The sequence below is a fragment of the Musca autumnalis genome, unplaced genomic scaffold (genome assembly GCF_047663935.1).
Source record: "Musca autumnalis isolate F117 unplaced genomic scaffold, ASM4766393v1 scaffold_5, whole genome shotgun sequence".
In the NCBI taxonomy this organism is placed as follows: domain Eukaryota; kingdom Metazoa; phylum Arthropoda; class Insecta; order Diptera; family Muscidae; genus Musca; species Musca autumnalis.
The window spans coordinates 12,655,371-12,672,513 of NW_027412088.1; the positions used below are offsets into that span (position 1 = coordinate 12,655,371).

At 36.3% G+C, this 17,143-nt stretch overlaps 1 protein-coding gene across 1 annotated transcript in view; it reads left to right on the forward strand.

Annotated features, from left to right (window-relative positions):
* Ipk1 (Inositol phosphate kinase 1) overlaps positions 1–16,844 on the forward strand; it is a 376,999-nt gene extending 360,155 nt beyond the window's left edge. Inside the window, exons 10-12 of the mRNA XM_073992548.1 lie at positions 6,499–7,066; positions 16,152–16,369; positions 16,473–16,844. Of these exons, the coding sequence (XP_073848649.1) occupies positions 6,499–7,066; positions 16,152–16,369; positions 16,473–16,620 (934 nt within the window). The 3' untranslated portion in view covers positions 16,621–16,844. The remainder of the gene's footprint in view (positions 1–6,498; positions 7,067–16,151; positions 16,370–16,472) is intronic.
* Positions 16,845–17,143: the final 299 nt, after the last annotated feature.

Consider the following 17,143-nt stretch of genomic DNA (forward strand, 5'->3'; position numbering starts at 1 on the left):
TGGAGCGCACGATAACTCTCGAACGGCTCAAGATATTTGGTTCAAATTTTGGGTCTTTCAATATTTTGTCCAAACTTAGTTTAAGTTCGAAGATAGACCATATCGGTCCACTCCTTCCGGTACCTCCCCCACAAAGGATCAAAATTTGTCGCCAAAATTATGGGCATGATAACTCTAGGAGGGAGTAACCGAATTGAGCCAAACTTTGCTATTGGTAATATTACTTTCAGGCATAGATCGGATTCTAATATGGTCCACTCATTTGGGTACCTCCCACACAAAATTTGGAAAAAGTATAGTTTAACAACTCCTCTCTGATCTTATTAATTTTGATGCAGCAGAAAAGTAAAATTGTAATATATCTAAATTCAGAAAATTAAGTACAACATTTTTATTACAGTGTTTTATTTAACTTGCTTTGGTGTGTGTGTTTAGTTCAAATCTGGTAACTCATTTTTAACACGGTTGCAGCTGACCAATCGAACTAAAACTTTGCACACTTTTCAGATTTGGATGACAATACACGAATATGAAATCAAAACCAATATTGGTCCATTTTTACACTGTTTTACAGTGTTTTATCTAATTTGCTTTTCAAATCTGGTAACTAATTTTTCACACAGTTGCAGTTGACCAATCGAACTTAAAATTTGCACACATTTCAGATTTGGATGACAATACGTGAATATGAAACCAAAATCAATATGGGTCCATTTTTTCTTATATCCCCCATATAACGGTACCACCCGATTTCCGGTATTTTGCTTTTCAGATCTGGTAACTCATTTTTCACACAGATGCAGTTTACCAATCGAACTTAAAATTTGCACACTTTTTAGATTTGGATGACAATACATGAATATGAAATCAAAACTAATATTGGTCCTTTCTTACAGTGTTTTTACGGTGTTTAACTTGACCCCCTTTTCAAATCTGGTAACTGATTTTTAACACGGTTGCAGTTGACCAATCGAACTAAAACATTACAAACTTTTCAGATTTGGATGACAATACATGAATATGAAATCAAAACCAATATTGGTTCATTTTTACAGTGTTGTACAGTGTTCAATTTTACATGCTTTTCAAATCTGGTAACTCATTTTTAACACAGTTGTAATTGACCAAGCGAACTAAAACTTTGCACACTTTTCAGATATGGATGACAATACATGAATATGAAATCAAAACCAATATTGGTCCATTTTTACACTGTTTTACAGTTTTTTTATCTAATTTGCTTTTCAAATCTGGTAACTCATTTTTCACACAGTTGTAGTTGACCAATCGAACTAAAACTTTGTACACTTTTCAGATTTGGATGACAATACATGAATACGAAACCCAAACCAATATGGGTTCATTTTTTCCTGTAGCTCCCATCCAGCGGTACCACTCGATTTAAGGTATTTTATCGTCATTTTAAGCCCGTATTGGCTGTTTTTTGACAGCTAGGGTTCCCAATGGTACAGAAACGTACACATTAAAAATTATGGACATAGGTCCTGGTTTTGGTATAGCCCCCATATAGCGGTACCGCCCTATTTCAAGTGTTTTAAGGATTTTATCTTCATTTTTATACCGAATTGCGTGTAACTTGGCATTTGGAGATCCCAGTGGTACAGAAATTTATCCACCAAAAATTTTGACATAGGTCCATAGCCCCCATATTACGGCTCCACCCGATTTCAAGTGTTGTTTGTTCTAATTTTTGGGCAGAAATGGCTGTATCTTTGATTTCGAGTTCCCAACTTCTCCACCAAAAATTGTGGACATATGGTACTACCCAATTTAAGGCATTTTAAAGTTTGTTTCTACATTTACGGCCTAAATTGGTTTTGGGGTTCCGTTGAAAATGGAAAGAGCATATTGAGAGGGGAAAGTTCGGAGGATGTTGTTCGGCGGTGGTTTTGCGGAGGTTCGGTGGAAGTTGTTCGGAGTTAATGTGAATGTTGTTCGGAAATTACGAGGAGTTTGTTTGAAAGTTCGGATGAGTTTGTCCGGAGGAGATTTTTCGGAAGTTTGGATGAGGTTGTTCGGAAGATCGGTGGAGGTTGTTCGAAGGGATGGTGTTACGAAGGTGGATGTTAGGAACTTCCACCTCCCTCCGAACTTCCAAACAACCTTCACCGAACTTCCCCTTCTCAACTTGCCTTTTCCACATGTTCACTACTACACACATTCACACACACACAAGCACACAAGCACACAAACGGTCAAAAAATAAATACTTTTTTCAAAATCTGAATCATGTACACAATTTTGGTGGGGAAGTTTCTGTACAACTTGGAACTGGAAATGCCAAGTTACTGCCACTTCGGACTAAAAATTAAGACAAGATCCTCAAAACAACTTAAATCGGGTGGTACCGCTATATGGGCACCATCATTAAATATCATTTATAATCTCAAGTATATACAAATAAAATTGAAAATCTTAAAAATGCATTTACAAAAAAATTAAAAATAATCATAAAATTAATAAGTTTCAGTGTTCTATTTTTAAATGCACAAAAAACTAGAAAATAAGTATATAATTAAAAAAATTAAGTAACAGTGTTTTATTCATAAATGCACTTAAAAGTAGAAAATAATTTTTCATGATGGAATCTCTCAAATAAAACGCTTGCCGTTCAATGTTGTCACAATTTTTCATTCAAATGCAAGCGTTTTATTTGAGAGATTCCATCATGAAAAATTATTTTCTATTTTTAAGTGCATTTATGAATAAAACACTGTTACTTAATTTTTTTAATTATATACTTATTTTCTAGTTTTTAGTGCATTTAAAAATAGAACACTGAAACTTATTAATTTTATGATTATTTTTAATTTTTTTGTAAAGAAAAAAATTTCCTGCAGATTTGTATTAGGTCCGAATATGTACTACATCGGATCACTCCTACGGGTCTTGGATCATTCTGAATTTTGTTGCAACATGTACTTTTTTGCGGCCCTTTCCATCCTGGAAAATTTTCCCAACAGCTAAAAAACCTACAGAAGTACGAGTATTGTGTTAACTTTTTTTCTTCGGGTACGTGGCTGAGGGTATATCTCTGTCGACTCAGCTGACTGACACTTTCTTACTTGTTTATACCAACTTAGATGAAGTTCGAAGATGGGCCATATCGGTCCACTCCTTCCGGGACCTTCCCCACAAATGTTCAAAATGTTCGCTAAAATGGCGCTCACAATAACTCTCGAAGGAAGTAACCGATTCAGCGGTCCACGTTTTCAGATGCCTCCCACACAAAATTTCAAAAACTTTCGCACAAGTGTTGTCTAAGAACAAGTCGCCGATCGTTTTGAAAGTTGCCCTAGCGGCCAATATTACAAAGAATCATTTTTTCGGCGGTTCTTTACAGCAATATAACGTCGTGGTCAAGTCCTGACATAACGTTCCAAAAGCTGTAAAATAACCTACGGTGCACAATGGTTCAGAATCGTTTTTTCTGGTCAAAACTCTGTAACTTTTGAACGGATAGAGATATTTTTATATTTTTTTCTTGTTTGACAGATAACACAATCAACTTTCTGCGGCATTAACAACATTCAAATTCGTTCTAGTAGTTGCAGAGGAATTCGAGGTCAAAATTCAAATTTTGCATCAAAATATAAGTGTTTTTGAATTTTTCATATGTTCCAACTAAAAGGTGTCCCTTCATGACAACTGTAGAACACCATCATGAAGATACTAAGATTTTACAACACCATGATGCCGGTGCAATAACTTCTTGGGTGTTATCGACTTAAACACCTATGCCATACTCTTGCCCTACCAAGGCATGACAGGAGATATATTATATAGAGATATAGAACCGAGGACAAACCGCAACCTCTAGATCAACTGGCCTATCCAGCAGACTTGGATAGCATGAACAGGCAGTTGCAATATATAGGTTGAATGCCGTACTCGGAGACCACCCCATCCATCCCAGCAAAAGAATGCCAGCTGCCAAGCTCAATTCATATTGATACCGAATAGGCGAACGATCCCCAACACATGTCCTGCATGTGGGCTGGTACCGCACGATACGCTGCATCTGTTTAACTGTTCATCTAAACACACTTACCTGTCACCCAGAGGAACCAGAACCATATAACTGAAAACCATTCACAAATGAAGTGCTGATCACGATAACTTACGATCTGATAGAGCCTATTTTGTTGAAACTTTATACAACGTCAATACACCAACTCCCAAAATGTCTATACCGGACAACATTTCGGGTATCTCAAAAAGTTGCCTAAGTACAGTTTGCGGGCTAATTACATTTGGATTACAACGATATATTGTCTCGTGTGTAAGTCCATGCTTCCTGATATAAGGTCTAAAAGCTGTAACAATGATACGATGACCATTTTGATTGGCAGCTTGAAACGGTAACTATCGGAAGGAATTACACCCCATTTCCAAGATGAATTATGTCGGCCATTTCCCTCAGATAACTTATCTGCAAAATATGCCAATGGCGAATATTTTGCCACCCCTTCATACACCTCTCGTACAAATGTTTAGTTATATTTGTGGTCTCTGTTACAACATTATAATTATACCCTCAGCATTTATGCTAACGAGGGTATATACACTTTCATACGGACAAAATGTGCCTCATCGAAATAATGGTTTTAGACCCCAAGTATATTTGGACGAAATCCGTTTCAGACAATTTGGAGTTGATTTAGCCATGTCTGTCTGGCTGGCTGTCTGGTGCGCACGATAGCTCTCGAACGGATGAACCGATTTAGCTTAAAATTTGGCTTTCGTAATATTTTGTCCAAACTTAGTTTAAGTTCGAAGATAGGTTATATCGGTCCACTCCGTTACCTCCCCCACAAAAAAAAAGTTCGGAAAATTTGTGCGCACCATAACTCTTAAAGGGAGTAACTGATTTGGTCCCTACTTTGCACATCGTGAAATTTATATTAGACTTAGATGAGGTTCCAATATGGACCCAATCCGTCCACTCCTTCGGGTACCTCCCGCACAAAATTTTGGAAAAGTTCACTTTAGGACCTGCTCTCGAATCGTTTTGATTTTTGTTGTAACAACTTCTATTCACTGTCCTCTATACCGCAGTACAAGTTTCATCAAGGGCAAGTCCACACTTCCTGAGAAAATAGCCTGAATGGTGCAAAAAATCCCTATGACACCGTGTGTAGTGGTTGGAGCGCAAGATAACTCTTGAATATTTTGACCAAACTTAGTTTAAGTTCGAAGATAAGCCATATCTGTCCACTCCTTCAGGTACCTTCCCCCCAAGAGTTCAAATTGTTCGGAAAAATTGTGCGCATGATAACTCTTGATGGTAGTGACCGATTTCCATACTTTACACATCCCAATATATCTACCAAATATATATCAGGTTCGAATATGGACTATATTTGTCCACTCCTTCGGGTACCTCCCACACAAATATTTGGATAAGTTCACTTTAAGAACTGCTCTGGAATCACTTTGAGCTGTGTTGAAACAACTTTCATTCGCTGCCTCAATTACGACGGTAAAAGTTGTTTCAGGGGCAAGTCCATACTTCTTGAGAAAATAGCCCAACGTTTTTAAAAATCCTCTATGGCACCATGTAGATGCCGGAGAACACGACAACTCTCGAACCAAATACTGAGTTGATCCACACTTTGCATATCGTAATATTTCTTCGAATATTAGATGAAATTCGAAGGTGGTGCTTGTAGATCCACTCCTTCCGGTACCTCCACCACAAAAATTCGAAAATATTAGCTAAAATAGTACGCGCAATATCTCATAAACAGAGCAACACGGTTAAGGGTCTGTGCGAGGATCCCTTGAAAAATTTTACCTAGTGGTCCTGTTTACAGCGATATCATGTTTTTCGTAGGCTTCCTGATATAATGGTCCAAAACCTGTGAACTATATGGTGACCAACTGAAACGACAGGTGGTCGCGATATCTATCGAGGGGAATGACACCCAAAATAAGACCCACTTTCAAAATGGAATATGTCGGTCCACTCCTTTCGATACCTTCCCCGCAAAACTTTGTGAGCTTCTATCCAAATTCATATTTTTATCGGTTCATACGCCCTAAATTTTCAAAACCCTTTAAATATATAAATTTTTTAAAAAAAAGTGTTTCAATTCACACAGGCTGAGGGTATATCTCTGTCGGCAAAGCCGACTGATCCTTTTTTACTTGTTTTAGTATACAAACTAGTACTTCTCTCCCCACAAACGCAATAACCCCTCAGCGTGATATCGACTTACAGTTTCCTAAGTATTTTTCAGACATGAAATTTTGCAATTCCAACAAGGGGATACTATTGAACTAAATAGAGAATCGGGCTTTACTCATTGATATGAGAAAGTGTGCCCTTTCAGGGTTTTCATGGGAAACAGTTTTTTTTTAATTTCTATACAGCAAAGTCTTGCGGAATAATACAATCTTACTTTCATCTTTAAATATAAATAACTACATATCTATTAGTGAACAACAAATTTAACCGAACCTACTTTTTTGCAGTGACAAACTTGAAGTTATAAAAGATTTGCTACTGGCATGTCTCCTAAGAGACTACACCAGCCCTCCTAACGCCCAAACCAATGCAGTCTATGCAAATGAAAACACTGCAAAAGATATGGTTTATGGGGCCAAGGCAAGTGGGCTAAGTCATCTCCAAATGAATGCTGCTATGCAATCATCACATGACGATGATGGTGGTGATGATGATGGTAGACCACATACCAGTGAGACGCCTTGTAAAAAACTAAAAACAATCAAAGCGGAAACAGAACCGGAATCGGATGTTACAAAAGTTAACACAACTTTGTCTAAAGCTAACACCAGCAGCATCATCACTAAGTCAAATAGTAAAGTGTCAGCCATCACTACTACGACTACTACCACCACAACAACATTCAATGATGGAAAGAAATCGTCTTTAGTGTGTGCCAGTAGTGATCCAGTACACCATTGTCCCACATCCTTTGGCAGTGATGTCTCTGTTGCGGCAATGAATAAACCGGAAATGTTGAGCTTACCAAAAAATTGTGTTTTGGAAAGAATTTTACATTTACAGTTGTTGGCCAAGGTGAGTAAAGCTTTACTTTTTTTCTAACATCCACCCACATACGATACGATTGGTGTACGCACACACACACTAACATTTAAGTGATTTCACACTTTCATCTGTTGGAGCTGAACATAGAACAAATGTATGTGATAAAACGTTTTAAGAACTATATATAAAAGAGAAATGAAAAAAGAAAAATGTAAACCAAAGTAGCGGTAGATCCTTCGAAAGCGAAAGGATGAGTTGTAGCAAAAAATTTAGGACAAAACCAACGGTTTATAATGGCTTTTTTAGTTTCCATGTAAGTCCATTTACATAGTACCCAGGAAGTACGAAATTAAGAATTAACTTTAGGGGATTATTAATGCTTAACTGTTAAAACAAGGTCACTACAAACTCCAACTGTCGACGTTGAGTCAAAATCCTCATAACATAATAACAACCCGATTTGTACAGATAGATTAAAAATATAGGAAACCATAGACTAGTAATTTATTGAGGGGATCTAAACGATAACCAAAGCTATTGAAATATTTGACGAAAGCCATAGGAATACATAAAATCGGGTGATACCGAGACTATATGCTTTTGCATACGAGCGATCTGAAACAAACAATGTTTTGTTGTTTAAAAATGTTGTAGCTATAAGGCTTGTTTTCGAAGGTTACATTTACATCCAGAGAAAAATACATACACTAAACTGGAAAGCCGGAACTTGTTTTCTGTTTGTTTGAGATTTATAATAATGAGTGGGCCTAAATCAGCCTTAATCCCATTAAGTCACACGATATATTTTAAAGGTGGGAGAATATGTTCTGTGTCTATCAGCAATACAAAAAAAAAATCTATTGCATTGGTAGTGAGTGGTTGGATAACCCTTCGCCTAATATCCCATGGACAGGTCAACCACATAGAGATAGAGATTTTCTTTACATCGTGAAATATGGACTCTTCTCTCACCTAAATAAGTGTAACCCACGGAAGCGGGTTCTCTCGTACCAGATTGACCGGAACCATATAACATCCGTGTTTTGGCCAGCGGCTGCCACCTCAGTGTACATTAGACTGATTTTAACTCAAAGGGAAAAATCGATGTAAAATTTTTTATACGGCATCCCTTTAAAGTTTTTAGTTTTGTTAGATTTTAAGATTGCCAAAGTTTGAGTACAATCGGAATATGTTAACACGTGCCACTGGGGTCTCAAAGTTTCCATGGGCCCTATATATAGCTAAGGGATTGCTCTGGACTTGTCCACGTGAGGGATTACGACAGGGAATATGTTGCTGCATGCTGCGTGAACACAGCCCCCAGTGAGTCGTCGTCAGATTACGAAACTCTGCAGTCTCCCCAAACAGCAACCGCACACGCAGCATTTAACACCAGCCGTTGTTGTTTAATTGCAAGGAACTCCGAGGTAAGATCGATGAAATTATGGACTTCATGAGTCGGAAGAATATCAAGATCGCGGCAGTACATGTAACCAAGCTCAACAACAACTGCAGCTTACAGTGTTGTGATGGTTACTGAGGAAGGATCGCACCAGAAGTGGAGGTGGGGGATTAGCTTTCCTATTACACCGGGCTGTTTAATACAGACCTATCTCGCATGAGCCTGACTCTAATGACCCGTACATGGAGTGTAGCAGTTAGGTGTGGAACTGCCGTGGTTGAGTTGCTGAACATATTCATCCCACCGAAAGATAGCTATATATCAGGTTACGAGCCTGACATTAGCCCGCTTTTGGAAGGTCATAACCATCTTGGTGGACTTTAATGCGCATCATGAAATGTGGCATTCGGTCCTCGCAAACGACCAGAGGGCTGAAGTCCTCTACCAGAATTAGAGGAGAGTGTCACAGTTCGCCAGACATAACCATCGTGTCACCTGGTATAATAAATGACGTCACCTGGCAACCCGTAATTTCTCTTGGTTCAGACCATCTCCATCAGCAGACCGCCCGATTTCTTCACATCTGAACGCCGCACTGTCGTTAATCATGGAAAAGGTGATTGAGCGAGTTTCAGAGGGTTCATCAATCACCGCTTCAGAAATCTTCCCAATCCTTCTGATGTACGGGTAGGGGAAAGGACGTTCCGAGACATAATCACCGCTACAGCCGCTCGCCATATAACTGCTGGTCGAATATCCGAAGTGAGACCAAACTTTCCAGCAGCGGCGACGGGATCACCAAATGAGCTTAATGAGCTTCATCGTGCCAACCCCAGCGACCCCAGAGTCAGGGAGCTGACACTGGATGTTAACAGGTTGGTCGTCTGAAGAGTTGCAACATTGGAGCCGGTATAAGCGAATTATGAGCAATGGTTAAATCGATCTCGAACCCTGGAAGGAGGGAAAACAGTACCTTAGTCACGTTTGGCGACGTTAATTTGACTGAACAAAAGAGGTGCGCAAGTTATTTCAATCGACAGTATGTCGATATGGCAGTATCTCACTATGACAGTATCTCACTAAAATTCTCAACTTGTCGTTAGCCACCCTCATTGCTCCCGAAGTCTGAAGCCAGGCAAGGATGCCAGCGAAAGTGAATCGTACAGACCGATTTCGCTTTTGTCGCCCGCAGCAAAGGCCTTAGTAATCACCAGCGTCAAAAATGGCTATCAAGTAATCCCAGCAAACCAATCGTACCGATATCGTAACGAAATCGGAACAAATTTCGGACGTTACGTCCGATATCTGATCCGAAATCGTAACGATATCTTAACGAAAGTTGTATGAAGTGGTTGACATAATTTCGGAACGAAATGTCGGAGCGATATCGTATCGATTTCGGTCAGAATTCGCAACGAAATCGGAAGAAAATCCTTGGGAAATTCGGAATTCGATTTTTTTCCTCCGAATTTTCGTACAGATTTCTGAACGATTTCGGAATAATGTCGTATGAAAATCTGAGGTACCTTCCGAACTTTCGTAAAGATTTCTGAACGATTTTGGAATAATTTCGTATGATTATCGAAGGAAAAAAAATTTCTCTGATGCCTCTTTTTTATTGATAAATTTTCTTTGTTATATTTTTTATTGGAAGATTATTATTTCAAAGATATCTAATGATTTTCACTGTTGTTATCATTTTGTAGTTCTAGTAGAACAATGTAAACTTTGTATACGAATATGTTGAGTCTATCAGTTCTAGCTTGAATTATTATATGTTGCATTTATATTTAAAATATTTAAAAAATGTATATGCGAATTTTATAACGAACCATTTTGTTTTTCGACAACAAACTAAAATGTTGCTTGTTAGATATAAACAAAAGGTGGTTGTTGTGCAAAGGGAAATTTGTTTCCGACATATCGATCCGAATTCGTAACGAAATCGGAAGAAAAACATTAGCAAATTCGAAGGGAAATTTACTTCCGACATTTTCTCCGAAATCGGAACGAAATCTGTACGAATTCCCCTACGAAAAATCGTATAGAAATCGATACGAAATCTAAACGATTTTGCTTCCGAAATTGTTCCGATATGTCGGACATCAGACATTTGGTTTGCTGGGATGATACTGTCAGGCACTCCACGCTGTTTGTGGACATTGAGCAGACAACCCTCCGGCCAAGTTTGAAACGTTCAATAACACTGTGCGACAACAAAAAAAAATGACGAGAAAAATCGAGTAGATTATGAAAGTAGAGCTAAAAATATGAGACACGTGTATAGGCGTTTTAAAAGTTTACGTCGGAAAGTAACCAAAATAGGCGGGGCAAGTTCCGTCCATTTTTAATTTTTTCGAAATATTCGAGTTAAGATATCTTTGAATCCTTTCATTTCAGGTATATAGTGTCTTTGGCAACTTTACAGAGGAGTATGTGGGCAATATTTTTGTTAAAAATTTTAACCCTCATGCCGTTCATCAAATGGGTATTTTGTCCTTTTTTCAAAAATCTTTCAAAAATCCTTAAAAATGTGAATGTATCAAATCCAAATATCCAAATATTCTAGTATTAATTCCGTAAATGCCACCAAAGTAAGAGTTAGCCCCACCATTGTAGTTTTTGGACCAAATGGGCTCTCCATATGACACCTATATTTTCACTTGACCATAGTATTTTGACCTAATGTATTTTCAGTTACAATATAAGCAACCAATGGCTTATCCAAACTACGGAATTTAAGTTGAAAGTAATAAAAATACGCAATTTGCGCAGGTATAATGTGGGCTTTTTATATTCCAAATATATATGCACCACAAATATTTCAAAAGCATTATGAATGGAACGTACATCTTCTGTATGAATTCACAACGAAAAACCATCAATATGATATTTACAGTATCCAATCACAACGACAATCTGTATGAAAATTGGGAAATATGGCCCTAAAACATATATATCAAAAACAAGTGCTGCTAAGAATGTTATATGCTATGGTTACAGATTTCTTTTATTTAAAGACCCATAATGAAATTTAATTTGGAACATTTCTTTCTTTAACAATGTTCCCAAAAAGTAAAGGATTTTGCTAGATTTTGATCCAATATGGAATTATGTAAAATTAACAGTCCAAAATTAAAACATATAATTTCATCCTAATACACTCCACGTCAGTAGAATAGAACACCTACATTTCTGTTAATGTTAGTTTATTTATCCCGAAGATAATGAATCTACGTTTTTAATCTTGTGGGGATTTAAAGTCTATGATGTTCCGTATCAAACACAGAAAAAATTAAGTTTCTAGTTCTTCGCGAAATGATTTTCTGATCATTTTTCCGATAGTACTATGAAAAATAGGCATTTATTTTTGGTCATCAGGATAGAACAGTCATTTTATTTCCCCGATTTTTTGAAATATTAACGCCGAATTTCCCTTCAGTCGATAAAACAAGGCTTTCTAATCATTTTTCATCAAAGAAAACCTATAAATAATTCCGCGAACACCGAAATAACAGCGGTAAGGGGTTTAAATTGACAGATATTTGAAACATCTCGGAATATCAATAGGAGTCGCGCAGTTATGTTATATTTCTTCACAATAAGATAGAATATGACACAGACAACCTCGACAGATACAATCGAGTGCTTCGGATGCTGATAAGATGGAACATTTTCAAAATAATTATGAAAAACGTCAAAATTTCTTATAAAAACCCTGGTGTTTTGTTCAATAAAACGGGTTTTCCGCGAACAAGTCTGTCGTTCAACGGTTTGGAAATATGCTCCAGATTTAGAGGAAGATAATCTGATACGAAAACAACCGTTATTTTAATACAATTAGAGAAATTTTAGTAATTTTTAAAACAACATACGAAACCTAAAATCTCAATTTCCATGACTGTGTTTTTCCGCGAAAACGGGGCTTTTACATTTGCGAGTTCAGTTAAAAAAACTACAAATTCGTAAAATCCGGTATGGAGAGCATAACCTGGTCCATTTATATTGGAGCATAACACTGTTGAGAACAGTCGGGGACACCGAAATAAGAACACATATAAAATTCAAAGTCTAAAGGATGTGTTCAATTTGAAAATGTGCTAAAATTTCCCTCAGTGTATTAAAATAGCGGTTGTTTTGATATCAGATTATTTTCCTCTAAATGTGGAGCATATTTCCAAACCTTTAAACGGCAGACTTGTTCGCGGAAAAAACATTTTATTGAACAAAACATCAGGGTTTTTATAAGAAATTTTTACGTTTTTCATAATTATTTTGAAAATGTTCCATCTTATCAGCATCCGAAGCACTCGATTGTATCCGTCGAGGTTGTCTGTGTCATATTCTATCTTATTGTGAAGAAATATGACATAACTGCGCGACTTCTATTGATATTCCGAGATGTTTCAAATATCTGTCAATTTAAACCCCTTACCGCTGTTATTTCGGTGTTCGCGGAATTATTTATAGGTTTTCTTTGATGAAAAATGATTAGAAAGCCTTGCTTTATCGACTGAAGGGAAATTCGGCGTTAATATTTCAAAAAATCGGGAAAATAAAATGACTGTTCTATCCTGCTGACCAAAAATAAATGGCTATTTTTCATAGTACTATCGGAAAAATGATCAGAAAATCATTTCGCGAAGAACTAGAAACTGAATTTTTTCTGTGTTTGATACGGAACATCATAGACTTTAAATCCCCACAAGATTAAAAATGCAGATTCATTATCTTCGGGATAAATAAACTAACATTAACCGAAATGTAGGTGTTCTATTCTACTGACGGGGAGTGTATATATATAAATTTGTAATCTAATTTTTTAAGGAAATAGTATACATAGATATATAGTTTATTTTGAAACTCATAGTGAAATTTTGTGTAGAATTTTTCATCCTTTGACACTTTTCATCTATAACCAAGTTTCATATTACTTCCATGTACCAACTCAAAAAAGAAGGAAAAATTTTTCATCAAAAAAATTGGGAAATATTTCCATATTTTTTCAGCAAAATTGATACTGCTATTTTCATGCTATAAAATGTAAATAGACATTTCATTTCTTTGGTGACCCATAGTGAAATTTGACGAAGAATATTTTTGTCTCTGACACCATCTCTCTAAAGTTATGTTTTGTGGGACAATTTTGAATAAACTCAGATGAAGTCCGACTTTAACCCTAAAACGTGTTTTTCATTTTTAGAGATTCCTGGCGATTAGACAAGAGTTACAGATTTGGTGTATTCTGAGACCTATAGTAAAATTTTATGGCGAACAATTTTGTAGAATATTTGGACTTGATACAATCACATTTTTAAGTAGTTTTTGAAAGATTTTTGAAAAAAGGTAAAAAAAGATCCGTTGGATGAACGGCATGAGGGTTAAAATTTTTAACAAAAATATTGCCCACATACTCCTCTGTAAAGTTGTCAAAGACACTATATACCTGAAATGCGAGGATTCAAAGATATCTTAACTCGAATATTTCGAAAAAAATAAAAATGGGCGGAACTTGCCCCGCCTATTTTGGTTACATTCCGACGTAAACTTTTAAAACGCCGATACACGTGTCTCATATTTTTAGCTCTACTTTCATGATCAAAACGATTTTTCGCATCGTTTTGAAAAAATTTAATTTTGTTGCACAGTGTAATCATTTATATGTGTGGAAGCCAGTCGTACGTGGAATTCAGGAACAAGAACTCTAAACCCTGTAGAGTGAACACCCTTTCCCCAAGGTGGGGTGATATCTCTGGAACTGTTTAACCTCTACCCCTCCTGTACTCCACCCCGCCACACGGTATCGATATTGTAACGTAAGCGGATGATTGCACGATCCTGGCGTCAGGTACCTTCCCTGATGACATATGTGAAAAATTGAATTCCTATTTAACCGATCTTACCAACTTTTACCACGCGAGGAATGTGTAGATATCAGCCACTAAATCTTCGGCACCGTGTTCACCACATGAACAGAGCAGTTTGGAAAAGAGTTGAATGTCGTGGTCGACGGTAGCAGGAGACCACAAACTGGCCTTCGAATTTATATGATGAGCAATGGAATAAGATTCATACTGTTCAGAATGGGTTCATGTCTTTAGTGGACCATCAACATCAGGTGGCAAAGATTCTTCCAGTACAGCAAAACAATAAGATGCTTTCGTTGCAGTACTTGTTCAGGTGTTACCGTGAGAGCCATCCCAATCACCCTCCCTCCCCGACACAGCCATGGCGCATAAAGGAGGATATCCACCACAATAAAGTAGTTAAATAAGAAGTTTCAATTTTTAGGAACTAATTATTTAACTTTTTATTTCACTGTGACCACAAATTTTGGGGCAGAGATAATTCCTTTTGGAGATAAAAGCCCTTGGTGAGTATATAAAGAACCCCGAAGGACAGATCCGCCGTGAGTCGAACTTCCGCGTTATGGCGTGATGAAGTTTTTGCTAGAGATCCTGTAAGCCATCAGGAATTAGGGTTATATCATTGTTTACTGTTGATTTATCTTATTTTTGAGATGGTATTTCTTCAGTCAAATCGAATGAGGATTATTTTCGTAGAGCACTTCGACCTTCTAACTCGCTTCCTTCAATGTCCTTTTCATCCTTTATTTTAAGAGCCGCTATAAAAGTACCACAAGATGACGTTTTCATCTTCGAAATGTTCTGCAAAAATGTCCCTCAGAAATTTTTTGGTACGGCTCTCATTGACAACTAATCGATTTTGTTGCGTTTTCGTGGCCGTTTCACGGCGGATCTGTCCTTCGGGGTTCTTAATATACTCACCAAGAACTTTCTTCCACAAGAGGAATTTTCCGTGCCCCAAACTTTCACTTCCATTTTGTTGCACAGTGTTTTAGGACCAAAAATAAACACACATTTCTTGAGGCATGCCCTTCATAAGATAATTGGTTAGTAAGGGGTTTTGTTCTGAGTTTTGGCGTTGGAGTCGTTCCTGTACAGTCCTTTTGCACAACATTTTCTTTAGTCCCATTTCGATAGGACTTGCAAGCAAGCAAATCGTGAAAACCTCAATCGCGATTTATTGAAAAAGCGCTCCGGAGATTTTTCTTTGTCTTTTGATGTTTCTCATCTATGAACATTGTAGTTTTAGAATCCGCAAAAACTTCCCAGGTGTAAGCACCTTCCATTTAAAGTTGCTTCAAGAGCACCGTGAGAGTCTACTCATTAAAAATTTGCTACCATAAAATACTTCTTCTTTTTTCTACTTTCCTGAGAAAATTTAAATAATAGGGTCATTTAAAATTTTCTTTGACATTTAATTTTCAATAACAACAAGGTTGTTTTTGTTAAATTTGTTAATTTTTATAATTCATGCATCTACCTTATATAAATATGCCTTGTTCCTATATGTAGTTAAAATCATGTGCCTTCAAAAAGAACGACTCCGAGACCAAAATATTTTACAAATGTATTCAATGAAGAAATTTTGGAATTTCCGCAAAATATGTTAAAATTTCACGATGTGTGACTTACACCTACTACAAATGAAGAAATATATTCAAATATCCAACATTAGGGTCCTACGAAAGTATTTAAAATTCCATTTAAAATATTTAAGATTTGTGATTTTAACAAATTACAAAATTCCTCAAATTTATAGGTTATATTTAATTCTCTTGTAATTTAATATGATAACAACATTTGAAACCCCATTTATTTTTCTATTTCTCTTCTTTGATATTTTCAGAAAACTCTCTCTCACATGTTTCAGGAAAACTATCAAAAGAAAAAAGGCAAATCCTATGACATTTTATCGGAATTACTCAAGAAATTCAAAAGTCAACAACAGAAATTGGAAATTTCTCAACTGAATGAGGAAGAACAATACCTTTTAGCTGCCACAGCCTTGGATTGCTCCATAATGATAACTTTTCGTCAAATATCAAAACAAAACATGACAGAATGGTAAGTTGCCTGAAAACGAAATGCAAAATGTGTTAATGAAAACTAAAATGAAAACTTTTTTATTGACACACACACAAATCTTCTTTCATTCACTTTTTTGCAGTTTATTCACAAATCCCCATATGATCTGCATAAATGGCCAACACTTTATTACGAAAATCACTTTATTGGATTTGGATCCTAAGCCAGATACACACTTTGCCAAATATGTTAAACAAACACAAGAAATTATGCAGTCCATGATGGTTTGATTCGTAATAACACATTCGTATATACAAACATACAAAATATTTAATTTAAGAAAATATTGCTAAACTACTTTAAGACTTAATTTGCATCCAGAGAAAAAAATGGATCGATTGGTAGAAACAAGAAACAATTTATTGAAATGTTGGTTTTGAAGAATATATATACATATAAAGATGTACATAAATTAATATGCAAATTTTGAAATAAAATGAGGATGAATATATAATTCAAGATTCAACAATCAACATAAAATCCCAAAAAGGTAGGTTATTTTAAGCAAACATATATGTTATTTTTAGTTGTTCATAAAATTTTTGATTTTATATTGAATCTTCACTTTTCTTTGTCCACAACTTGAGGGCGGCATGACGGAAAAGTTCGTTTAAATTACCAAAGCAAAACCATTTATTTGAAAGTAAAATTCCTCAGGACATACTCGTTTTAATTCATTCCAAATATTTTTGTTCTATTTTTATTTCATTTAGCTGCAAGCCGACATTCTTTTTTTGAACAGTTTCAATATGC